The sequence below is a fragment of the Patiria miniata genome, unplaced genomic scaffold (genome assembly GCF_015706575.1).
Source record: "Patiria miniata isolate m_02_andy unplaced genomic scaffold, ASM1570657v1 HiC_scaffold_19, whole genome shotgun sequence".
NCBI lineage: Eukaryota > Metazoa > Echinodermata > Asteroidea > Valvatida > Asterinidae > Patiria > Patiria miniata.
The window spans coordinates 10,698,410-10,724,123 of record NW_024037057.1 but is presented as its reverse complement, the minus strand read 5'-3'; the positions used below and the strand labels follow the sequence as shown (position 1 = coordinate 10,724,123).

Below are 25,714 nucleotides of genomic sequence, written 5' to 3'. Positions count from 1 at the left end.
CCCGTCCAGTCAAACTCCCAACACCAGATTTTGTTGGAATCTGTTGGAGTGAGTACTGCACTAGTAAACTGATTATGCTTTACATGGGGTCAGGCATACCACCATAATCAGAGTCCAACAGTTTGGGTGTAGAGTTACCATATGGTGTTGGAATTTGCAAGAATGAGGAAGGATCCTAGTAAATCACTCAAGGGGGTTAGGGTTAATAAGGGAATAAATGTGTGCTCCGGAGGTTTTTATCACTCTGTTTAATACCACTTAGAGTCTGGGTGCTGATAATTACCCGAGCCGGAGGCGAGGGTAATTATCAGCACCCAGACTCTAAGTGGTATTAAACAGAGTGATAAATACCGACGGAGTACATATTTATTCCCATTCATAAATACCTTTTCGGTAAAAAAAAATCATATAATTCGTTCAAAACATCCCGATTTTGTTCAACAAATTCACTTTATGCTTTTTGAATCATCCCTCCTGCAAAATAATGGAGTGTTCAGCTGGCGAGTAAGATAAAAACAACCCTTTTATGGAGATTGACGCGCGCGTATCATGTTCTATGCGATGTCGCGCAGAACGCACCTGGCGCGTTGCGTTTTGAATTTAGAACTATACAATTCTAACTCCCTGGTAGTGTTGCGCATGCCTACGTGAGGATTGTGAACGTTCAACCAATGAAACGATAAGAGGCACTGGGTTTTTAGGAGTCCACATTTTATTGTGACACTGGAAAAGTGTTTAAGACCAGCTAGCCATGTCTTTATCATCCGTTTAATACCGGCCACGTGACGGGCTCTCGACCAATAGGAATGGCTAAACTGTCTGAGGTATTTATGAATGTCTGTTTAAATTGCGAAGAGTAAAGACCAAATGAAGCACAAGTGAAAGTTTTCAAAGCGAAATTGACTGGATGCAACTTCCATAGCACTTCAGTAACTACGATAACGCTGTATAGATGACTGTAATGTTGAACAAATTGAACTGCAAGCACGTGTACATTGTAGTGGGATAACCGCTGAAAAGTTCATGCACAGCGTGCTTGTTCCAACTTGACTGTGCATGAAGCTTGCTTGAAGATAAATCGTTATCCCACTCGCGATTGTGGAACACAGAAAATGTAGTGAATCTGTGTCACACATCACACGCCTTCGACTTCATGGCATATGGGCACAGACGCACTGCATTATTCTGTGTACCACTCGCACTTGGGGGATAACTCATAAATGGGGCGATACAGGTAGTAGGCAGGGCGGGTTGGGGCGGCGCAATGATTAATGCGTTAATTTCTTTATTGCAGCAACCCAAGACAGGTCTTGTCAGTACACAAAAGATCAAAGACAGAAGTGGCGATCCATTCAGAGGTCAGTATCAAGAACAAAAGGTCAAATGTGTTCATATATTCATAAATTGTTTTCATAGTGCGGGCATGACATATAAGTACGCATGAATATGTTTCTGGTAATAAAACCAAGACTTCCTCAAAAGCGATTTTAGAGGATGCACTGTGCCAAGGTCTTGGGCCGGACCTTGTGTTGTTTACGCTCAGCCGTGCATAAATTTAGCCCTAAACTATACTTGAAATCCTCCGCACTGCTCCAGGATGTCACTGGCCCTGCCTCAACATATTGACAGTGATTACCAGAGGATTTTGTAGGATTGAGGCAGTGGTCACCCCTCCAAGGACCACATTCAAGAAATAACAGAGGATTTTGCAGGATTGAGGCTGTATGCTATTTTTACATGGAGGCAGTTGGATGATTTTGCAGGATTGAGGTTGCATCCTGTCAAAAATGCCTAGGGAGTTAGGGTTAAAGTGTGGTGGGCATTATTAAAGAAACACTGATCCCTCCGTGTCACAGGTTTACCCCCTCTGCTGGGCCCAGTGGAAGTGCCCAGGCATTCGGTTGGTGAGTCAACGGCGCATACCACGCACCAAACAGGGGTGTTCAATCTCTCCCTCACAAACCTCAAAACAGAAATACGAAACCAGATGTCAAGTCTCGGGTAGGTTTTGTCATGAAACAAAATTTTTCTGTTTTATTTGATGTGTAAAATTTGTTCATTATGTATGTAACAATATGTACAAAAAAAAAAATGACAGTTTTTTTTTAGTAAAAGTACATGTATGTACCATTGTCAGATTTTGTTATGATTTTTTTTTGTGGGCTGACTCTAGTTTACGACGTGCTAATTCTGACGAAGCTTCGTTAGTGAATCTTGCCACGGAACCATCACAGTCTGATCCACCCAGTGCAGCTAAAAGGTATTACAATGAAATATCCAAGTAAAGACTAAACAGACACACTGTCAATTCTATCATGCAGGCGTGGCCCCCTTCAATGGCGAAAGCATTGTGCTAGCTATTGTTCAGATCCATCATGGTTATGTGCTTTGTACAATAGCATGCACAATGGTTTCTCCATTGAAGGGGCCTCGTTTGTACAGTGTTCATGTGACCGGATTCGTATAGACAGAGGCTGCTGACTGAAACCCATTTATGGGGATAGGCTCTGAAACTTATGTCTACTGAACATTTTTTTTATGAACTGAAAATTGGCATCATTCAAATTTTGCATTTTTTTGTCTCGTTACCTTTGCAACCTATCTTTAAAATTTGTTAGCTGTATCAGGAATTTCCTGTATTTTTACCCCAAATGTTTTTTTAAGGTTTTCACCCAACCCATTATCAACAAATCAAGCCTTATTCTAGAATGTTTAAAATGATTATGGGTATATAGCTGAATTTGTGTAAATATTTTTAAGTAATTATATTTGTAAAATTGTTCATAGTCTGTTTCACCAGTGCACTTTTTCCTTGTGAAGTTTACTTTGCTTAACGTACTTAATAATTTGTAAAGTATGTAAGGCCCCATACCAGTGGAAACAAGTTTTAAACTGTTAGGGCGCACTTTGGGCAAAACAAATAAAATAAATAACTAAATTGTCAATGTCTATAGCTACAGAAAAAACATTTTCAGACACCGTCCTACAATTTCAAGGTACTCAATGACTTTGTGATATTTTCCACTCCAAATTTTAGACCCACGTCACTAAACACAGCGCCCTCTAGTGGTAACCAGGAGCCAGGCCAGTCGGAGAGTAGCCCAGCAACTGAAGGGAATAGGACTGCATATGGTTCAATCAAAGCTGGATTTATCAAGTAAGATACGTCACTAACCTCCAGAGTAATGGACAGTAATGTTCTTAGTTTAACCAAGAAATATAAAAATATTTTGTTTCCTAAAAACATTCGCTGTTATTCTTGTAATATTCAGTATTAAAGGGAATATACATCATTTGCTTTTGCTGTAATTTTCAGAAATGGATGGAATTGGGGGGTTGGAAATATATAGCAAATATAGTTACACTGACTTTTTTGAGGTTTTGGGTTAGAAAATGCTATAAAAACCAAGAAAAACGATCATTTTCCTGTAGTCTGGTTCCCTGACTCCATTTAAGAAGGAACAGAGCAGTTTACATTCATTGGGGAATTGTAAGGTCAGGGAACCAGTCTAGCTGGCTTGTACCCGTTCATAGGTTTGTTATCGATTGCAAACAAGTGCGAGGGTCAATTGGGGCCAGTATTTGAAAAAAAAGCCAGTTGTTTCCAACGCTGATCAGCCGATCAGCGTTGGAAATTGATACAAAAATACCAGTTTTCTTGAAAATGACAGTATTCCAGGTACCATGATTTTACAGGATCCTTTACACTGTCATTCACTAACAGTCCTGCAAGGCATTTCAAAATGATTTGGTAATTTTATTTTTTGATGTTTGCAAATGTTGTATTTTCCCTTTAACGGAAGTATAAATTTGTATATATTTAGGCTGTAGAAATACATGCACATTGGCCTCATGTTGTAAAAGACATTCATAAATACCTAAGACAGTTTACCCATTCCTGTTGGTCGAGAGCCCGTCATGTGGCCAGTTTTAAATGGTTGATAAAGACGGCTGGTTGGTCTTAAACACTTTTTAGTGTCACATGAATTTTTGACTCCTATAAAATCCGGTGCTGGCACCGTTTATTGGTTGAACGTTCACAATCCTCACGTAGGCATGCGCAATACTACCAGTGAGTCAGTATTTCATAGTCCTAAATTCATGCTACTCCGGTCCATCTGCATTGTGCGCCACATCACGCAGTACGCGCAACGCCTACGTCAATCTCCGTACCGAAATAAGGAATTGTTTACCAAAGGACTTGACCATTGTAAAGCTTGAGGGGTGTCCTGTTTGTTGAAATAATTGAAAATTGATAATTTTTGACTTGCTTTGACTTTTGGACCAAAATGTGTTGAGTGTTTACCAAAAAGTATTTATGAATGAAAGAAATATGTGCTTAGTCGGTATTAAACACTCTGTTTAAGACCAGTCGGAGTCTGGATGCTGATAATTACTCTCGACTTTAGCTCCAGTAATTATGAGCAATACCAGTCTTAAACATAGTGTTTAACACTTTCTAAGCATTCCCTTATTGAAGTGAAGGAAACATTTCAGAAAGTGAAAATAAAACATTATTTATATAGTCTGTTTTTGGTCATTTCAGTTTCTATTTGCACAGTTTATGTAATCATTCAATTCTGTGGTATTTTGTATTTGATCGTCTGCTGTCACATTGTTCATGTGACACTCATGAACTTCCTGTTATATTATTGAACATCATTGACAAATTTAAGCTTACTATTGACTATTAGTTCAGCCCTTTGCAAAAAAACACAAAATTTCAAGATATAGTTGTGTAAAAATGTTCATATGCTGCGCACTTTTTAAAAATCATTCCAAATATTTTCAATTTGTGTTAAACACCTTTTTAGCTCGAAAGGGTGCATTCTCTCAAAAGTACTTTTTTAAAGGTAAACAGGATCATTTTCATTTATCCCAAAAATTATTATCAAAATCTGACTTAGAACCCTAACTCCCTAGGGGGTATGCAAATCGTATTGAAATTGGAGGATTCAGGACTGTTAAGGTTAATTAAAGATTGAACTGATACTAAGCACACTGTGAAATTATTCCATCTGGCTTGCTGTCATTTAGAAGAAATCAAGCAATGTAGGTGATTTTGTTTTGTGATTAAAAGGTGGTGCATGGTTTTTCACTGGTTTCTCCAAATGTGTAATATCCTCTGAGCTGAAACTTCAACAGGTTAGGTTTTGAACGTTCTTCTGAGGATTTTGAGCGTTGTTATTATTGGAAATGAACAAAATGCGTGAAAAGCAAATAATCCCACATGGCTTTGACACTCACTTCACCTAAAGCTACAAAATACTACTGAGTAGTAACCTGTAGTATGCATTTCTTTCCATACAAGTATGCACAACACATGTAGTATTCTGTGGTATTTGGTCCTTGACCCCCAAACAGCCCTTATTAGGACGTTAGGGTTAAAGACCCACCAATACAAAGAAAAACAAAGAAAACAAAACTAAAAAGCATACATTTCTGATGTTTGGTTTTCATTTTTATATCAGGAAGTTCAGTCGTACTAGTGGTGCTGATATACCATCCCCAACAACAGTGTGGTTTGAGAATCAGCCATCGCAAGACTATGAGTGTGCACATTGTAGAAAGGTACGTACTGTAGGTACATGCTTGTTATAATAATAGGACTGTGGTGTTATATAGCACTTTATACCAAAGGTCTATTAAAAGAGCTGAACCATTATTACCCCTGTTCATCAGGCCATGAGACCAGTTTTTGCAGCAGCTCAAGATCATCGCAAACTGGTCTCTGCCCTCACAGGTACCCATTTATACTCCTGGGTGGAGAGAGGCAATTGTAGTAAAGTGTCTTGCCCAAGAACACAGCACCATCTTCCCTGTCATCGTCAATACATGTAAGAGCATTATTTTGCAGCAGCAGCTCAAGATCATCGCAAACTGGTCTCTACCTTCACAGGTCCCCATTTATACTCCTGGGTGAAGAGAGGCAATTGTAGTAAAGTGTCTTGCCCAAGAACACAAGCACCATGTTCCCCGTCAGGGACTGAGGGTTCAAACCCACGCACCATGGCACATGAGTCAAACACCGTAACCATTGAACCATGTCACTCCATCAGATACAGCAAGAGGTTTAATAATTACCCTGGATTGGACATTTAGGAGACATCCCCATAGACTTGTGCGCACAATTGTTCAATCTTAAATGTGCCCTAACCCAATATTCCCTTGTCCTTTTTTCATGAATTTCGGTATGTTTACTAATTAGACCACGAGCAACAAATATAATCTAATTGCGACAGTAAAATTGTGCCTCTAAAGGGGGGCTGTGACATTAGGGAGACATGAAAATGTCTCCCTAATGACCGATGTCTCCCATCGTGCGAAGAAATTACGATAACGTGTCTCCTTAGTGGTACCATTACACGTATAAAAGTGTTAATATATTGTTGTGATCCACAGTTACATTCTGAGTTGAATTCAGTTCAGGAGGAATTGGAGTTGGTTGAAAACGAGGCGTGTGCTAGCCAGGAAGTTATCACGATGCTGCATAAACAACTGACTGCTACGCAGATGGAACATTCCACAAAGTAAGTTCATGTAGGGGTGTCGCCAGACCAATTTCAATTGAAGGGGGGGGGGGGGTTTGAATCAAAGATTTGAATCAAAATATTCTTTTTTCATAACGAGGTTGTAATTCTTTTTGGATTTTCGCAGTAAAATAGTACACACAAAATGAATGTTTATGAGTGCAATGGTGAGAATAATTTCATAGGTGACAGATGGATGTTTTATTTCACGAGATGAAGCCAAGTTGAATGGAACATTCCATCTGAAATAGTTCTTTCCATTGCAAGAATGTGCAATGTTGTTTTATACAACACCAGAATAAATCCTCGTCTGATTGTTCTGAGGCACCAATAGTGTGGCCCTGCAATAGAACGTCTATTTACTGTGGAATAGAACTTCTATTTTTGTGGGCCTTGCATTGGGACTAATAATTCAATGAGGTGTGATAAACAACCTACTAATCAGATGACAGACCTTTATCATGCTGCCACCATTTCAGTCATGTTCCCTGTATCCAATAACCGTACTGAATGTTAATGGTTTTTGTGCAAAAAGGAACCAGACTATTTTTCCTTCCAGCCTCGCTTTGGTTACATTGATTTGAATGTGGAAAAAATCAAGATGGCCGCATCATGATGATGGTCTGTAGCAACTACCATGTAACAATCTTTCCACCAATCAAGAGAAGGAATCTGTGGTTGAGGAGTTATCATACTCAGCTTAAAACTTATTATGTTTCTTTAGTGATATCTTCCTTCAGAGCAAGACAGACAAGGATAAGTTATTGATTTTGAATCGGAAGGACAAGCAACTGATTCAGCTCGAGCAGCTGCTGCAGGAAATGCGAGAAGACAGAGATAATGTCATGGATCAGCTCAGGTATTGTTATCGTTATTATTCCTTGATAAGAACAATCTTGAACTTAACAGCTTGTCATATTTTTGACTTGTGACTCGACAAACTGGGTCACAACTTCAGTTGAGCATGGTAGGGTTCGACTTTAGCGGTAGCCCGCTAGCCAAATGCTAGTCAAAACAGCGGCGGGCTAGTCAAACTATTCCTTAAGTAGCCCGGCTTGCGAGTCAAAAATTACTGGGCTACGGCAAAGATGAAAGGACAGGAAGAAATAAATCATTAAATTCAGAAAGCAAACCTGTTTGAATTTGTGTCTAATTAGGTTAAATGTTTAGGGTTAAATTATTAGATGTGATTGCCTCAGGATACACATTTTACAGTTTTGCACATTGTTGTTCATGAGACACTCAATAAAAGAAAAACATGCGGGCCAGTGAAAATGCCGGCAGGCTAGTTAAGAGTCTGTTTTAGTAGCCCGGCTGGCTTGTCTGAAAAAAAGTTAAGGTCGAACCCTGTAGTCGAGTCACTTCAGTTGAGTATGAGACTTCAGTCATTTGCTTCATGTCGGAGTCACGAATCACATGTACATGAACACGGTATACATGTACAGTGATCTTAACAAATCGAGACCCAAACAACGCAGGTACGATCTTTGTAGCATTGAAACCACAGCGTGTCTAGCGAGCATAATCACCGCGATGATTAACGACTCGCCAAATTGAATGGGCCCACTGATGGACAAGTTGTTTTCCAAAATGCTTGTTGAAATGATTAGATAACAATGCATATGCACGCAAAGGGATCGATAAAGCGCTCACATTAACTGAATTCACATTTCATCAAAGCTTGAATTACATGTAAGCATTTGTTTCCTTATAGGAATGTGCACATACATGTATTGGTCGGGACTGACAAAAATTATGCTTGTCTAAAACTAGCCTTGGTCAATGCTCTCGTCGTTATTTCTCCTGCACGCGGTCAATCGTCGGCATATATCCTCACGCGCTATGCACATGCATGTAAAAATACAGCGCGAACAGCGACCTCATGCGGCCACTATTTTTTTATGCAAATCAGTTGGGGACGATCGAGAGCCTTGGTTCAATCGTCCATGTGAGGTTTTGGGGGTGGTGCTCATTATGTTAATAGCCTTAGCTGACCTTCGTTGCGTGGAAACTTGCATAGTGAAATGTGGCACCGTACATAATCCATACACGTACACGTTGTGTGTCTCTGCACACGGCACCAATGCACAAAAACTGTGGTTCCTGTCACGTCCGCAAAAGGCGAATAGCTGCAAATAATTTGATGACGTCCGGATTTACCAAGGTGTGATTGGACACTCCACATATTAGCCCCGCCTACACTTATCTGTATTCGCATACGAGGTCGTGCGCTAGAAATCCAGCGCAAAATAAAGAAAAACATAAGCTTTTGCCGACGATTGAACCAAGGCTCTCGATCGTCCCCAACTGATTTGCATATAAAAGTAGTGGCCGCGTGAGGTCGCTGTTCGCGCTGTATTTTTACATGCATGTGCATAGCGCGTGAGGATATATACCGACGATTGACCGCGTACGGGACGAATAACGACGAGAGCATTGACCAAGGCTAGTCTTAAACGGAATCTCGTCCTAGCCGAGCTCGCAATAATGAGAGACGACTATATTAATTTTATTTCAATTTTATGTAAATGTAATGTGGTATTAACAAATATTAAGTTTGAAGACAAGATCCAGTGATTATTGGTTCGTCTGTGTATGTTTTTAGGGCCAAGGAAAGGGAGGTGGATCAATTGAAAGAGCAGACCTCGATGTGCATGGAAATGATTGCTGCTAAAGACCAAGTAGTCATGTCACTCACTCTCAAGGTGAGTTATGTTACTCATATACACTAATAAGTCATAACGTCTCTCATGATCGAGTATTGATGTTCATGGAGATGGGTGCAGTTAAAGGTGGTGGACAGTATTAGTAATTTTATATTTAATGGGACAGATTTTTTGGATTTAGTTATTTACATGTATTTATGTAGCAGATGTACAAAATGTATTCTACAGACCTGTTTGGTGTTGAGGGTCCATTGGTGCCTAAAAAAAACCTGTCTGTTTCTTTAAATCTTCAAAGTGCAACTAACTGAATTTGTGTTGCATGTAACCCAGGGGTGAAGCCAGTTGTCAGAGGCCATACCCAAAGGCCATGCTAAATGCAACAGAAAACAGCAATGGTAAAAAGTTGTTGCATACTGTTGCATTTAGCTACCAATTCAAGTCCTCCAGCTTTGTTGCAACTTGCTGCAAAATAGCATGGTAATTACAACTTTAGGCTTTACAACACAATCAACTGTTGCATTTTTGGTTGCCTTTAGCAGGGTAACTGATTGGTGCCAAGGCTGGTGTGTACCGGGTTCATTGTGCAACGTGTGGCAGGGCCAAATTTTTAGATTTACATTTTCATCATTTTAGAAAAGAAAAATCATTTTAGTTTAAATTTATGTCCCCGTCCCATTCTTGGTAGTGTGTCCCCCTGTTTACTTTACTTTAGCCCACAATTTCCCCTATATAAGTTGCCGCTTGGTCAAGCCACATATATTATAAGCTAGCAGACCAGCAGCGTATAGTTTATATTCCTCCTTAATGGGGTGGTGAGAGCTGTTTGCGTTTTGTCATTGGTGATTTTTCTTTACTTTTTCACTGTTTTTATTTTCATTAAGCTGCATGACTTGGAGCAGAAGGAGCCCATCAGGTTGACCACCACACCCAAGGGCACAATACAGAGCAGACCGGTGGACGGACCCCAGGGGAGAAACTCAACCTCCTTCACACGGCAGACCACCAATATTCCCTCCGTCGACCAGGCTGCATTTGACAGACTAAAAGTATGTGCATGAAAATGTTTGTTTAGATTATCCAATTTTGTTTCAAATTCCCTTCTTAATTTTCTAATTTTCCTGACACATTTACATACAAACATTGATAACATTTTGCAAACTGGATAGAAAAAATAACATTGATAATAATGTGATTCTCATATTAACCCTCCTATGCAAACATTTCTGTGCAAAGTTGTCTCAGTCATATTCAATTTAGTGACTGTTTTTAACAGTTACATGTAAGAGCTCCCAGCCTACATAAAGCAGGATTGACTGGCTGTGACTGTTTATGTAACTTGATACAGCTTTGCTTTGACTGTAGATGATTGATAAATCAGCTGTGCCTACCACTTGCCTGTTTTTGTCTGTTGATCGACTTAATTGACTTGTCACAGTGTAGCTTGCAATATGATGTGACTGTTGGTGACTAGCCTGTGTAAAAGGCATGGCAGGGGAAGAAGATTGATTTTTTGACTGTCTGTGACTGTTCAGACAGCAGGAGGGTTAAAGCCAAACTGTGCATGCTTTTCAACAAGTTCGATATTTATTTTAACGGTTTGGATGGTGTTGTTGAATTTACTTTTTTACTAGAAGTAAACCAGTAAATGTTATGGATTTCTGAACAATTTCACAAAATAGTTTAAATGATACAGATTACTGAGTACTTATGCTTCCCATACTTTTTTTTTACAAAATTTTCGAGACTATTGATCATTTTTTCATTGAGGTACTAATGTTTTCCACTTTTTCCAAAAATTGCTCTTGTTTTCCAGGACGCTTGCCAGGCGTTTGAGACGCAGAACAAGTTTCTGAACACAGAGATCCTGGAGCTGAATACGATCAGGGAAAATGATCTGCTGAGAGAAAGAATGATGTTTGAGTAAGCCATGTCGTGTTTTTCTGAATCCAGAACATTTTATTTACACTGAAATCGATTGTTGTGTGGTTGTGTCCGTTGTCAACCGCATGGTCCTTGATTTGACTTCCCTTTAAAAAAATTCTTCAGAGCCATGAATTAGAAAGACAAAATAAGGTTCGTTTACAAACTAAAATACAGGATTTAAAACAACAAATGCAGGGAGGAACCCCACAGTTTTGGAAGCAAAAGAAAGAATAGAAAGTTGTCTCTTGGATTCGAACTCAGCACCTTTGGCATTCAAAATGCGCCTTTATATTATAGGTCACAAATGACTTCATTTTCTACAGACTATCCACGTGCATCAGCATTTTGAGCGTCAACTTGCATAACGCGCAACGGCTGCGTCATATTTTGAATGCATTTCGAGCAACAAGCGCGCATGTTTGGAACATTTTTAACACTGCGCAATGCGTGCTTGATTCCGTAAAATACGCAGTTGCAGTCTTCCTACAGAGACCTACCAAAGGTTAAGGAATTTGCAACCTTAACCCTCCTTCTGTCTGAACAATCACAGGCAGTCAAAAAAAATCAATCCTCTTCCCCTGCCATGCCTTTCACACAGGCTAGTCACCAACAGTCAGATCAAATTCTTAGCAAGCACTCTGACTAGTCAAATTCAGTCAACAGACAAAAGTAGGCAACTGGTAGGCACAGCAGGCTTATCAATCACCTACAGTCAAAGCTTAGCTGTATCAAGTTACATAAACAGTCACAGCCAGTCAATCCTGCTTTATGTAGGCTGGGAGCTCTTAACTGTTAAAAACAGTCACCTGACTGATTTTGACTGAAACAACTTTGCACAGAATGCATGTTTGCATAGGAGAGTTAATCAATGTTATGTTGCAGTTCAGTATTACTGTAGCCGTTAATAAACACTTTATGGCTGCCGTAAAAATTGCAACTTCATTTGAAAAACTGAAGAAATAAACAAGAAAATTGACAGACTAAGTACAGTTGCAGTTGGCATTCAAGTTTGTGTGTTGTAATTCCTAGGTTGGTTGTCACGACAAAAGTATGTAGCTTTCAGTTGATAGTTTATCATCATGTTTAATACGCACAATAATTCAGCAAGTGTGTCGTAAAATGTTCTTGCATCCCATTTGTTATTTTACAGAAAATATTCAGAGCTAGAAGCTCAGTATTACCGGACGCAGAGTAAATATCTGCTGCTACTGGACCAAATGAAGACACCCAAACGAGGTACTGTTTAATACATTTCTTGATTAACTTATCAGGCCCTTTACTGCCACAAATGCTTGTGTGAGAATCAATAGATTTAGACCCCCCTATTTCCATTAGTGTAGGGACCATAACACCCCCGGGGCTTGAATGGTACAGTCTTAGTAGACAAAGGTCTAGCCATGGCCAAGTTCGGGCAAGGACCATTAGTCGACTAGTGGTTGATTTGTGATGTACCTTACGCCTGCGCACTGATAGCAAAGTGCGAACGTCTCTAGTCAAACGCTGGTCAAAATGTCATTGCAAAACGTCTGGATCCTGGCTCCCTGCTGTACGTTATGAACGCGCGCGGCTATGGTTACCAGCGAAGCAACCAACCCCAGTAGGTTGGTTCCAAATAGTCGACTAGCGTAGTTAACCATCGTCGACTAGACAGAGTTCGGGCAAGCGTTAGTCGACAAATGGTTAACTATAGTCCTTGCGCGAACTTGGCCTTTATCTGTTACTAGTCACTTATGTGGCACTAGTGGCAGTATAGCCAAGCTGAGTGAACAGTGTAGTGTCAGCATTTCTGTCCCTCTGCATGAATTAGGTATGTACCCATTTCGTGATTTTTACACTTGCATATTACATTTAGAAATGCCATGAAAACCTTTTGTTGAGATTATTGTACATACTAAAGTATCTTTAAAAGTTCCTTTGACATTGGCAATGTGTTAAGATCATTGTAACTTATGGTGACAATCAGTATAGTACAAGTTTTGATCATAATTAATGCCCTCTAAATTCTTATCGTTATGATGGATGGATTTTTGTCCAAGTATAGTTTATGACATTCTATGATAATTGAGATCTTTCTGGTCGTCATCAGTGAAGTACATTTAGTTGGATTCATAGTATTAGTGAGGACATGGTAAGGACTTAAGTTTGAATTTAACTTTGGACAAGAACTAAGTTTGCCTTAATTCTTGTGTTCCAGAAAACTCAGAATGTACAGGTTTATTTTCTGTTTTGTTTTGACTAAAATTCTAATAAACTTCTAGTGAATTTTTAAGAGAAAGGTCTTGCTTCAATGTTTTAAGAAAGTGAGACAGTGGAATGCATGTACAATGTGTATATGTACATGTATACTATGGGATAAGATGTATGTGCACATAGTCTGTGGTCACATGGTCAAGTCCTGGGCCAGCATTGGGAGAGACAGGTGGTCAATCAATTATCAGGCCCTAGGGGCCTGGCTGGTGGTCTGTTTATTAGCTAGAGATTAGACACACTGGCAAGGCTAGCCTGGGTTAATGTGTTTTATTACAGACTGTATATGGTAGACCTGTTGTTTATTATTATCAGTCAAGTGCCAGGCTAAGGTTTGTTGCCATGGAAGCAGGAGGGATGGCCATGAGAAGTTCAAAGTTCTGTTTATAGTGGATTACTGTGATGGCCACAGGAATTCAACAAATTGTTTCTAGTGGATTAGAAATGAGTTTTGCCACACTTTGTGCACTGAACTGAAAGCTCCACAGCTTCATTGATTGAAATTATTTAGAGCATAAACAACTTAATGTGCACAGGGACATGTTTTTATATTATGTTCATCAAGTTCAAGGTCCATGAATTTTTTCTTAGGAACACATTTTATGCAACTACTCCTCTTTAATGTATGAAAACTATTTGGCATCCCTTTTTAGTTAATTTTGTTGAAAAGTGCACTTTAAACATTTATAAAATGTCATGCTTTTCCGGACAACTGAGGGCGCTGTTGCTGTGATGTCATTTCAGGAAGACACTGTTCAATTGAGGGGTTTTCTGTTCAAATTGTGAACCCACAATTTGCTCATTGAAAACATTTGTGAGAAAGGTTTTGCTCATTAGCTTATTGCCATGTACTGACTCAACAAATCACAAAAGAAAAGAACATTTGTGACAGCAAAATATTCCAAATTCTAGCAACTTTTGTGCTGAAATAGCTGTAACATTGAGTTTTCTGCCCAGAATGGCATCATAATTTTGCTTATGAATGTGTAAATTTTCATTAGCATCTATACTACAATTCAAGGAATCTCTGTCTGTCTGTCTGTCTGTCTGTCGGGCTGTCTGTCTGTCTGTCCGCCGATTATCTCCAGAACCGGGCACCGTATGAAGTTGAAAATCGGCGGGTGCATTGCTCCGGATAGCAGAATGTGCAGTGCCGAGTTTGAAGTGGTTTGGATGAGCGGTTCTCGAAAAAGCTGCAAAAAAGCAGCATTTTCTGAGCCTCAACGTGGCAGATTATAGCTTAGAGCACGCACAGTCCTTTTCAATTGTTTACGTCAGGTTTGAGTGAAAGCGCGCGTGCTTAATAATAATATGACGCAACAATGGAAAAAGGACAGGCACATCATGGGGCACATGCTTTTCAGGGCGATACCATTATCCAGTATGGGTGAATAGCACTGAATACCATGTTTCCGTATGTACACGTTCGTGAGTAGCTACACGGGCACATGCATTTTGCAGTCGACTGAGCAACCATCACTGTATAGGCGGTCGACTAAGTAACCCTTACTGTAGGGCGATACCATTTTCCAGTAGGGGTAAATATCAGTGCCAGGGGATGACGACATGTGTGCGTTTAACCTGCGAGTGTGCGTTCAACCTGTAGAAGCACCATTGAATAATGTGCGTTGCTTGCAGAGCTGCAATTCTCAACTGCCCTTTCCGAACAGGCACATTTTCGACTGGCCCTGCACTAGTCAAATCTAAAAAGGCACAAAAATACCCTTTAAAATTGCAAAACAATAGCTGAAAATAAGGTTAAATGGGACACATAGGTGCATTTTTGAGAATTGCATTAAAAAATTACATGGCATGACCCTTTAATCCATTTGTCCCTGTGATACAATGTGATACAATGTAATACAATGTAATACAAATGTAATACAAATGTAATACAATGTATTAGTATACATACTGTAAAACGACATTTACATGCTTTACTACATGTATGTCAATATTCAGGATCGGATTACTCTGTTGCTGAGACTGATGATGAACTCATATCCAGACTGATAGAAGAAGCTATAGAGTCAGATACTAATGATGTGCAACAACCCACAAACAAAGCCGTCAACAAGTAAGTGGTTTTCTTCACTATAATTTCTTGAGAGGTTCTGCCGCCTTCTGATCTCAGAAATGCAGTCATTTTAATTACTCAATCTAAAGATGATCCGTTGACTGTGAAAATGTAAAGACAAAATACATGTGAATTCTCCGGTCTTACTGTCATTTGTATCATGTGTACAGTGGTGGATATGACCGTTTTGGCTTCATGCAGCAACTGGAACAGAGTGGTGAAGAGGCTAGCACACTGGCTTCCAAAGCGGCTGTGGCTAAGAGAAAATCCGAGGAAATTGAGGTAAGCATGGTTAATCCATCACAAGTCCATCACAAGTCCATCACAAGTCCATCACAAGTCCATCACAAGTCCATCACAAGTCCATCACAAGTCCATCACAAGTCCATCACAAGTCCGTCACAAGTCCATCACAAGTCCATCACAAGTCCATGACAAGTCCATCACAAGTCCATCGCAAGTCCATCACAAGTCAAACACAAGTCCATCACAAGTCCGTCCTAAGTCCATGACAAGTCTATCACAACTCGTTTACAAGTCCTCACAAGTCCATCGCAAGTCCATCGCAAGTCTATCACAGGTCCATCACAAGTCCATCACAAGTCCATCACAAGCCCATCACAAGTCCATCACAAGTCCATCACAAGTCCATCGCAAGTCCATCACAAGTCAAACACAAGTCCATCACAAGTCCGTCCTAAGTCCATGACAAGTCTATCACAACTCGTTTACAAGTCCTCACAAGTCCATCGCAAGTCTATCACAAGTCTATCACAAGTCCATCACAAGTCCATCACAAGTCCATCGCAAGTCCATCGCAAGTCTATCGCAAGTCCTTCGCAAATCCATCACAAGCCGATCACAAGTCCATCACAAGTCCATCACAAGTCCATCGCAAGTCCATCGCAAGTCCATCGCAAGTCCATCGCAAGTCCATCGCAAGTCCATCACAAGCCCATCACAAGTCCATCACGAGTCCATCACGAGTCCATCACGAGTCCATCACGAGTCCATCACGAGTCCATCACGAGTCTATCACAAGTCCATCACAAGTCCATCACAAGTCCATCACAAGTCCATCACAAGTCCATCACAAGTCCATCACAAGTCCATCACAAGTCCATCACAAGTCCATCACAAGTCCATCACAAGTCCTCCAGTCTCAGTCAAGTCAGTCTTAAGTCAAATTAACTGTGACAAAAGCAGTCCTTTGTAAAAATTTCTCATCAACCATTGATTCTTTATTATGATTTTGTGTGTGTTCTGTCTAGTCCCTGCGCTCAAACCGTGGAGTTTCAGTGTCCATCAAATGGGAGAACTACCTTGTTCAGCATGGTGATGGGGAACTGACTAAAACGGTAAGGATCCAGGTTTTGAATGCATAATTATCCCTTGTATGTTATGTTGGTAGATTTACTTGAAACTTGGTATGTCCAATGATGGGTATAATATAGGGGCGCAAACATGGCTGTTGTGCTAGATGTACGCAAACAGGTTTCATTTAACATAAGATGTCAGTTGGCTAAGTTGATGTGCGGATGAATGTCTACCTTTAAAGATGTATTAAAGTTGTAATAATAATAATAATAATAATAATAATAATAATAGCAGGCATTTATATAGCGCTTTTACGCTGCAACGGGGTTTCGAAACGCTTTACAATTGGGAGCATACACAGCTGGTAGGCAGCCATTTCGGCGCTCTTAGCCATAATCAACCTCTCACAATCACAAACACTGCCCTCACAGGTACCCATCTACTCCTGGGTGGAGAGAAGCAATGAGCGACAAAGTACCTTGCCCAAGGGCACACACACCATAGCCTCAGGCTGGACTCGAACCCACAACCTGCAGAATTACCCGCAGACCACAAATTCAATGCTCCAGACCATTAGGCCACAGCACTCCACAGTTGTGATTATAAAGATGTATTTGAATGTATTTGAGCTTTGTATTTTGTTTTTACGTTGTAGTTGGAGTTGAAGTCTTTGGTACGCCAGGGCATCCCACACGAATACAGGCACAGAGTATGGAAGGCGTAAGTACTCAGTAATCTGTGTCGTATAAACTATTTTGTGAAATTGTTCAGAAGTACATAACATTTGGTTTATTCTAGGTATAAAAGTTTTTTTGTGAAATCACTACCAAGAAATTTTGGAGTGATGAAAATGTCCTTAAATTAATGCAATTGGTTTTAGACTCAGAGACATCTGGTATTGCCCTGTATTGTGGCTATCGTTACTGCAATCGAACGTCTTGTTCCCTGACCTGACAATATTTGATACCAGATTTTTGGCTCTTGGAACCAGACTGTCAACCGAATGCTTCTCCGACTTAATGTTTTTAAATCACCCAGAGCCACGGATCACTAAGAAAAACATTAGTCAACTTCAATAAATAGTACAATTTGATTAAAAACAGAAAAGTAAAGAAAAACATTCAAAGAAAAAAAAAAATTCTCTGTTATTCCAAATGCGATCCCAGGACCTTCAGCGTCGTAGTCAATTTAACCAGTCGAGCTACCAAAATGCTCTTGCTAGGAGCACAATATGTGATATAGATGCACAATTGTCTTTGTTTTTGAAGTGCCGATAGCAGGTAAAATCACGTTATAGACGCTGATAGCCACTACATTTCTTAATAGATTGATAGTCTGGTGCTGTTTTGATCTTCTATACAGAATGGTTGAATGGCGTGTGAAGAGAGACAAGGAGCTAACCGGGCCAGGCTACTATGACAAGCTCCTCAAATCAGAGGTAAAAATGTCAACTCTGACAAAATGCAAAGTGAAGTTAAGTTTTGAAGTTGAAGAGTACGAACAAAAATCCATGTGTACGTTTCAATGTGTGAATTGCGCTGTGCGTTGACCAGTTGCGTATCGTGATGCGTTCTCTGAAAATCCATGTGTACATATTTGTAACCTGTTCTGTCAAAATCAGACTTTTCTGGGCATAAGGTCGAAAATGATATTTTTTACATATTGTTAACATATGTTCTTTTTCCTTTTAATAGGTGGTTTAATTTTTGAAACTGGTCATTCCTGGGCAGAGTTATGCTATTTTGAAGTTCATTGTGTCGAAAAGTAGAAAACGGAGAAAATGGCCACGAACGTCACAAAACAGTTATTTCTTTAACTGATATACCTTATCAAAATCATCAAAAATAGTATATGTAGAGTTCAAATTAAGGTTTCAAACTTTTATAGTATATTTTAGACATGTTCAGGATTACAAATATGCAAAAATTTGAAAATCGATAAAAATGACCCCCACAGCGTTTTTTGGCCCTATCTCAATTTCAACCTCTGCCCAGAAGCGTCTGCTTTTGACAGAACAGGTCACATTTTTCCGCACGCTTGATGGGCGTGAAAGCTCAAATAGAGAGCACGCAGCCTGCAGTTCTACGAGCAGAAAAAAAAATCAAGTCTCAATCAAAGTTGGAATAGTTTTGTCAAAATTCAGAATAATTATGAAATTAGATTTAACGTCTTAATTAAATGCAAGTGGTATCAACAGTTGATGCTTTGAAAATTAAATCAAGACAGGCCCTAGTTTGGTTTAATAAGATTCCTTTTTCGCTCCGTTCACAAGTACCCTCTCCCCGGCAAAGAAAGTACAGTTGGGGGTAACCGACCAACACCATCCTGCCTGACTGCAATTTTGCCGTGACGCACGGCCGTACCACCAGCACTGCGTGTACATAGTACAAATCCCCTGGTGTACGTGTGTCACACACAAGAAACGGTGTGTGTCAACTAGCTAAATGTCCTGCCCATGGGATGTCGTTGCTAAGTAAAAGGACGCCCTCTTTCGTTGGCGCACGGAACCCATACCACTTTCTTTTCATGCATTTTAACCCCACCTTTACATCGTTTGTTTCAGTTTCACACAAAAGTACCAAACGCGTATTGTATTTGCATTTCTTTCAATCACTTCATAAAACATGTAATATTTCAACGGATAAAATCGCAGTACGGAGAGCGTAATAGGCCATACGGATACATTGACGCATGCACGATGCTTTTCGAACAACTTGTTTTTACGCATCACCAGTGCATACTAACGCATGACGGCACGTGGGTTTGCAGCATAAGGGTATGTAATAATAATAATACCAGCCACCAACACTCCTATTTCATGTTGGGTATTTAACAGAAATTCAAGATGAACCCAGCCACCAAGCAGATAGAACTTGACTTGCTAAGAACTCTGCCCACCAACAAGAACTTTGACAACATTGAATCTAAAGGGGTAAGTTGCATGACATGAGCTGGGCCCTACTTCACGGTGCTGCTTAATTAACAGTTAGCAGAAAAGTTGTGCTTAGCACAGCAGAAAAATGTGCTAACCTCAAGCACTGTTTAATGGCGTGGATATGCTTATGGTCACGTGCGCATTGAGATTTTGATTGTTATGTCACTAAGTTAAGCAATTTTTTCCTCTGAGGTAAACGTGCCTTGTTTTGTGCTTATGCTTATGCATGGTTTCCATGAAATAGAGGCTCTGTTAGAAATAAATTGTGTGCTTAGCAGCGCCGTGCAATTGAGCCCTGGTTTTTTACCAGATGGTCTTAAAGGGAAAATACAACATTTGCAAACATCACAAAATAAAACTACCAAATCATTTTGAAATACCTTGCTGGACTGTTAGTGAATGACAGTGTAAAGCATCCTGTAAAATCATGGCACCTTGTATACTGTCATTTTCAAGAAAAGTGGTATTTTTGTATCAATCTCCAACGCTGATCGGCCGATCAGCGTTGGAAACAACTGGCTTTTTTTTCTTCAAATACTGGCCCCAATTGACCATCGCACTTGTTTGCAATCGATTACAAACCTATGAACGGGTACGAGCCAGCTAGAATGGTTTCCTGACCTTACAATTTCCCAATGTATGTAAACTGCTCTGTTTCTTCTTATATGGAGTCAGGGAACCAGACTACAGGAAAATGATCGTTTTTCTTGGTTTTTATAGCATTTTCGAACCCAAAACCTCAAAAAAGTCAGTGTAACTATATTTGCTATATATTTCCAACCCCCCAATTCCATCCATTTCTGAAAATTACAGCAAAAGCAAATGATGTATATTCCCTTTAACAGTACAAGTTAGCTCTAACAAAAGGAACTTGTTTCGTTTAGATTCCGTGTTTGCGACGGGTACTGAAGGCCTACAGTGTGCACAACCCTGCGATAGGATACTGTCAGGTAAGTACCATGGAGCTATTAATCCTAAACTGCCTACCGTACATATTGCTGAACAGCCGGTCGGTGACTGTGACACAGCGCCCCTCTAAAATCAACTGACACATTCTTGGCATTCAGCCGAAATGCTTGTGTGATTATGGAGGATTGAGAGGGAATAAGATTAAAGAAAGTGTTTGTACTACATATACCTTCGAATGAAGGCCAGAGAAGATGGACTTTAGCATTTCTGCAGTAAGGCTTTGTCCTGTTCATGAAGTGATGCTGCTTCCTGCTTTAATGTTTATTCATTTGCTCTTTTTGTGGCAGGGACTCAATCGTGTTGCTGCCATCAGTCTCCTGTTTTTGGATGAAGAAGATGCATTTTGGTATGTATATGAAGCACTCAAAAATAATCAGAAAACACATTAATTAGCTGAGGTTCAAGGCATATTGAATCATTTGCTGTTCATGCATTTTGTTTTTCGAGGCCCTGAACCACACGCTGTTGTGTAAAACCTCACTATGAGGTGTTTGATGTTATTTTGTGGTTCTGAATCGTATGCTGTGTTGCAGAATCCATTGTGAAACTATGAGGCGCTTCACTTCATTATGAGGTCCTGAACCTCACTTTATGCTGTTGAACCTCATTGTAAGGTACTTGATAGTTTTGTACCTCTCACATCATTCATATCTTCAAAGTTCTCTTGTCTGATGTGTGTATTTGGCCTAATTTCACTAGGTGCCTCGTTGCCATTGTTGAGTGCATCATGCCGGCAGATTATTACAGTAAGACGTTGATTGGTTCTCAGACTGATCAGAGAGTCTTCAAGGATCTTTTGTCAGAGAAGCTGCCGAGACTCAATACCCACCTGGACAACTTTGGGTAAGTAAACATGGGACAATGTATTTTCAGGCTTTCCTTATTCTTGCTTTTGGATCTTCAGTACAGTGTACTGTAGTTGAGTCCATCACGAGTCTACACAAAGGTGACAAGTTCTCACAAGCATGACAAGTCCTCACGAAACCTCAAGAAACCTCATGTATCCTGACAAGTCCTCACCAGTCCTCACGAAACCTCATGAGTCCTCACAAGTCACCACAAGTCCTCACGTAACCTCATGAGTCCTCACAAAACCTCATGAGTCCTCAAGAAACCTCATGAATCCTCACAAGTCCTCACATGTCCTCACATAACCTCACGAGTCCTCACAAGTCCTCACAAAACCTCATGAGTCCTCACAAGTCCTCCATGTCCTCGCAAGCCCTACGGGTCCTTATGAGTCCTCACGAGTCCTCATGAGTCCTCACGAGTCTTCACAACTCCTCACAAGTCCACAAAAGTCCTCACAGGTCCTCACAAGTCATACAAGTCCACACAAGTCCTCACAAGTCCATCACAAGATATCAGAGTCGCAAGTCAAGTCAAAAGCCATCAAATGAACTACGGAAAAACATACTTTGTTTTTGTTCTTCTCCTGTTACTTGAGAATGGACATGAGATTGACCTAGTGATGGAATTGACTACAGAACTTGGTCATGCACATGTAATAAGACATGTATTGTACCCATCGTTATTTACAGAAAGAGGACAATAGTATTTCTTCAAGAAAATAAATACCTTAATAAATTCGTGTCGATGAAGAAGTCTTTCTTTCTTGCTCCTGCAGCATTGATCTGTCTCTTATCTCCTTCAACTGGTTCATTACGGTCTTCTGTGACAACGTCCCACCAGAGGTAAGACGCAAAACAATAATTACAAATCCCAAGTTTGGAATTACAAATAATCCACAAATGGAAACTGGTCGCAAAACTGTGAAGAATTAAATTCTGTTTGGGAATACTGGCATTAATTCCTGAAAAATTCTGAGCTTACTTGCGGATCAAATGCTTGAATAAAGCTTATATGAGGAATATTCAGAATTTCTCTTTTCCAAGTACCAAGTTTCCAAGATTGCTTTTGATTGATCCTAGTGATAGCGCCCTCAAGCCACCCCCTTGCCAGGCTTCAGATGGCAACCGCCCGTCGGCCCCGCCCTGCTTTTGGAGCAAAAAATATGTAATGAACACATCACAGCAGATAGTGTCCTTGATTTTTGCTTGTGTAGCGCTGTGGCCCAATGGTTATGGTGTTCGGTTCATGTACCGTGGTATGTGGGTTCAAACCCTGACGGGGAACATGGTGCTTGTGTTCTTGGGCAAGACACTTTACTATGATTGCCTCTGTCCACCCAGGAGTATAAATGGGTACCTGTGAAGGTAGAGACCAGAATGCACTGATCTCGAGCTGCTGCAGAAACTGGTCTCTTGGCCTGATGAACAGGGGTAATAATTGTGAAACGCTTTGAGACCTTTGGTATAAAGCGCTATATAAGCACCACGTTATTATTATCCATCACACCAGATAATGTACTTGAATTTTCCTTATCAGACTATGGTGCGTATCTGGGACACCTTGTTGTACGAAGGCAACAAGGTCCTGTTCCGTTTTGCCTTGGCGTTCTTGAAGTCGTGTGAGGCTGAGCTTTTGGCACTGCATGATTACATCCTCATCTTCAACTTCCTCAGGAAAATGGCGTGCAAGATGACGGACGTCCACCGACTCTCAGAGGTCAGTCATGCTAGATCACTAGAAACCTAATGGCCCATCTCAGCTCACATGCGGGACGTGTTCCAGACAAGTTGCGGGTAGAATCATTCACTTTCTCCGGAAGAAGCTCTGCATTTTTCCCGGATATGTCCCGGGGAGATGTTCATTAGCAACTGCTTGACCGCATTACCTGAGTGCGACTCCTGTGAGCCTGGTACAATCCTGGCAAGTAACTGTTGGTGAATTTGTGTATAATAATGGTTTTTTTTGCTTTATTTTTGAAGATTGCCTTCTGTGAGTTAAACCCGTTCCCCAGGCGACACATCAACGCAAAGAGGGTCTTCCATAGAGCTCACATCAAGGTCAGTTACATACATCACGGGCCAGTCAAAATTATCAGTGTTTTAAAATTTTGATTTTGTTCCACATTCTTTTGACCTACCGACCCATCCCAATTTTCAATATCAAAATATCCACTTGATATTCAATACAATCAAATACATGTACTCTTAGTTCAGTGACGGCGTGTTGAAGCCATGGTCTGACCCTCTTGCACATGTACATGTACCTAGATGATTTTTGTGTGCTTCCTCAATTGATGGGATGTTGGAAATGACCTGTTACAGTTTTCTCAGAAACGTGGTTCTGTCTTGTTCACGATGAGGTGGCAACAAATGAGGCTGTGCCTTGTGCAGTAGTCGACTCTTTTCACAAGGCCTGTTGCTACTTATGGCTAGCTTGATATGAAGTCTACTTGACTGGTTAAAGGGTCCATGCGATGATTTGTTTCTTAGGAACAAGTTTTGTGCAACTCCCTCCTCTTAAATGCATGAAAACTATTTGGGTTAATTTTAATGGAAACTGCACTTCTTTTTACATTTTCTATGCTTTTCTGGACAACTGAGGTCGTTGTTGCTATGATGTCATTTCAGGAAGACAGTGTTCAGTTAGGGGGTTTCTGTTCAAATTATGAACCTAAAATTTGCTCATTAAAACATTTATGAGGAAGGGTTACTCATTGGCCTACTACCATGTACTTAAACAGCAATGAATAACCAAAGAAAAAAATTATGACAGCAAAATATTCAACATTCTGGCAACTTTTTGAGCTGAAATAGCTGTAACATTGAGGTTTCTGCCCGGAATGACATCACAGTTTTGCTCATGAATATGGAAATTTACATCAGCATAAAAACCACAAATTCACCAAAATAGCCTTCACAATGGCAAATTGAAATATAAAAAGAAGTTAAATGGGACACAAAGGTGCATTTCAAGGATAGCATTAAGAAATGACATTGCATGGGCCCAATAACCAGAACAGGAAGGCAAGTTTGGATGATATTAACTCTTTCGCTACGGCGAGCCGCTGACAGCGGCCCATACAAATTGTACAGGTCGTACGGAGAGCCGCTGGCAGCGGCTCGGTTGCGTTGCTATGAATAAACAGGATGTCCCCATGACGTGGGCCATATCTACATAATTTATATCGTATAACCTCTGACCCTAGTTTGAGCCGCTGCCAGCGGCTCTCCGTCTGGCCGGGGTGCGCTTTTTGTTATTGTGAGCAGTTTGTTTACGGAGATACATTCAAAGATGGCGGCGCCCACATCGACGCTCGGCGGAATTTTCAGCTTTTAATTACGTCCAGTTGGGACGAAAAAGGTAAATTTAATTCCGTAGCGAAAGAGTTAAGTAAACAATTTCCTTTTTTAATGTCTACAGCAACAACTAGAAGAGCTGGATCGAATGCGCGATGAGTACGTCCCGAAGCGCAAACAGTCAGCAGAGGGCGTGATCAGCGATGACGACGAGGATTACGACACGGTAGAAGCACTGGGTGGTAAGTCGTGAGAGTACGTCGGTTACGAGAACCGTCAACGCGAGACATCATCGTGGGAAGAGGCTGTGGTAGGGAAAAGAGCATAACGCAAGCAGCTCACAGAAAATATAATCAGTACATGAGTGCAACTGGCATTATGTACATTATTAGCTATCCCATGAACGTGAGTAGAACATCAAGAAGTTTGCGTTCATGTTGACTCTCATGTTTAGTGTGGACTGGGTTAATATCAGTAATGTATGCAGTTGCAGCTCGTGTATTGAATCTCCTTTGCGAGTTTGTGTAGTTCTTAACCAGCAAGATCTGGTTGCTGAAATCTGAACAGGATTAACTCTTTCAGTGCCAAAGTCGTACATGTATGAGGTATATTTGTTAGTTCGAAATTGCCAACCTCGTACATGTACGAGGTAGAGTAAGCATGTTATCACAAGGGGGCGCTCTCGCTCTTTCTAATAATATTATTTTCATTCAGGTCCGACCTGTATTTATTTGTTTCATTCGAGTTCTTGCGAGAGGGCGCAGCACTGACACTCGTATTTTCTGCAAAAAGTGCGGAATTCCCCTGTGTGCAGGACAGTGTTTCAGGGTGTATCACTATGTACGTGACTACTATTAACTTTCCAATGTACCAAGGATATACCAGAGAGCAACAACACATTT

The 25,714-nt window shown here is 40.4% G+C and overlaps 1 protein-coding gene across 1 annotated transcript in view; it reads left to right on the top strand.

The window, feature by feature from the left end:
- LOC119725768 (TBC1 domain family member 2B-like) overlaps positions 1 to 25,457 on the top strand; it is a 30,989-nt gene extending 5,532 nt beyond the window's left edge. The window contains exons 7-30 of the mRNA XM_038197335.1: positions 1,295 to 1,358; positions 1,857 to 2,001; positions 2,174 to 2,260; positions 3,038 to 3,157; positions 5,472 to 5,571; positions 6,403 to 6,530; positions 7,255 to 7,389; positions 9,136 to 9,235; positions 10,078 to 10,242; positions 11,010 to 11,116; positions 12,270 to 12,355; positions 15,329 to 15,443; positions 15,614 to 15,725; positions 16,715 to 16,801; positions 17,416 to 17,480; positions 18,123 to 18,198; positions 19,597 to 19,692; positions 20,580 to 20,645; positions 20,952 to 21,010; positions 21,364 to 21,507; positions 22,292 to 22,358; positions 23,053 to 23,232; positions 23,496 to 23,573; positions 24,937 to 25,457. Coding sequence (XP_038053263.1) covers positions 1,295 to 1,358; positions 1,857 to 2,001; positions 2,174 to 2,260; positions 3,038 to 3,157; positions 5,472 to 5,571; positions 6,403 to 6,530; positions 7,255 to 7,389; positions 9,136 to 9,235; positions 10,078 to 10,242; positions 11,010 to 11,116; positions 12,270 to 12,355; positions 15,329 to 15,443; positions 15,614 to 15,725; positions 16,715 to 16,801; positions 17,416 to 17,480; positions 18,123 to 18,198; positions 19,597 to 19,692; positions 20,580 to 20,645; positions 20,952 to 21,010; positions 21,364 to 21,507; positions 22,292 to 22,358; positions 23,053 to 23,232; positions 23,496 to 23,573; positions 24,937 to 25,065 — 2,511 coding nt within the window. The 3' untranslated portion in view covers positions 25,066 to 25,457. The remainder of the gene's footprint in view (positions 1 to 1,294; positions 1,359 to 1,856; positions 2,002 to 2,173; positions 2,261 to 3,037; positions 3,158 to 5,471; positions 5,572 to 6,402; positions 6,531 to 7,254; positions 7,390 to 9,135; positions 9,236 to 10,077; positions 10,243 to 11,009; positions 11,117 to 12,269; positions 12,356 to 15,328; positions 15,444 to 15,613; positions 15,726 to 16,714; positions 16,802 to 17,415; positions 17,481 to 18,122; positions 18,199 to 19,596; positions 19,693 to 20,579; positions 20,646 to 20,951; positions 21,011 to 21,363; positions 21,508 to 22,291; positions 22,359 to 23,052; positions 23,233 to 23,495; positions 23,574 to 24,936) is intronic.
- Positions 25,458 to 25,714: the final 257 nt, after the last annotated feature.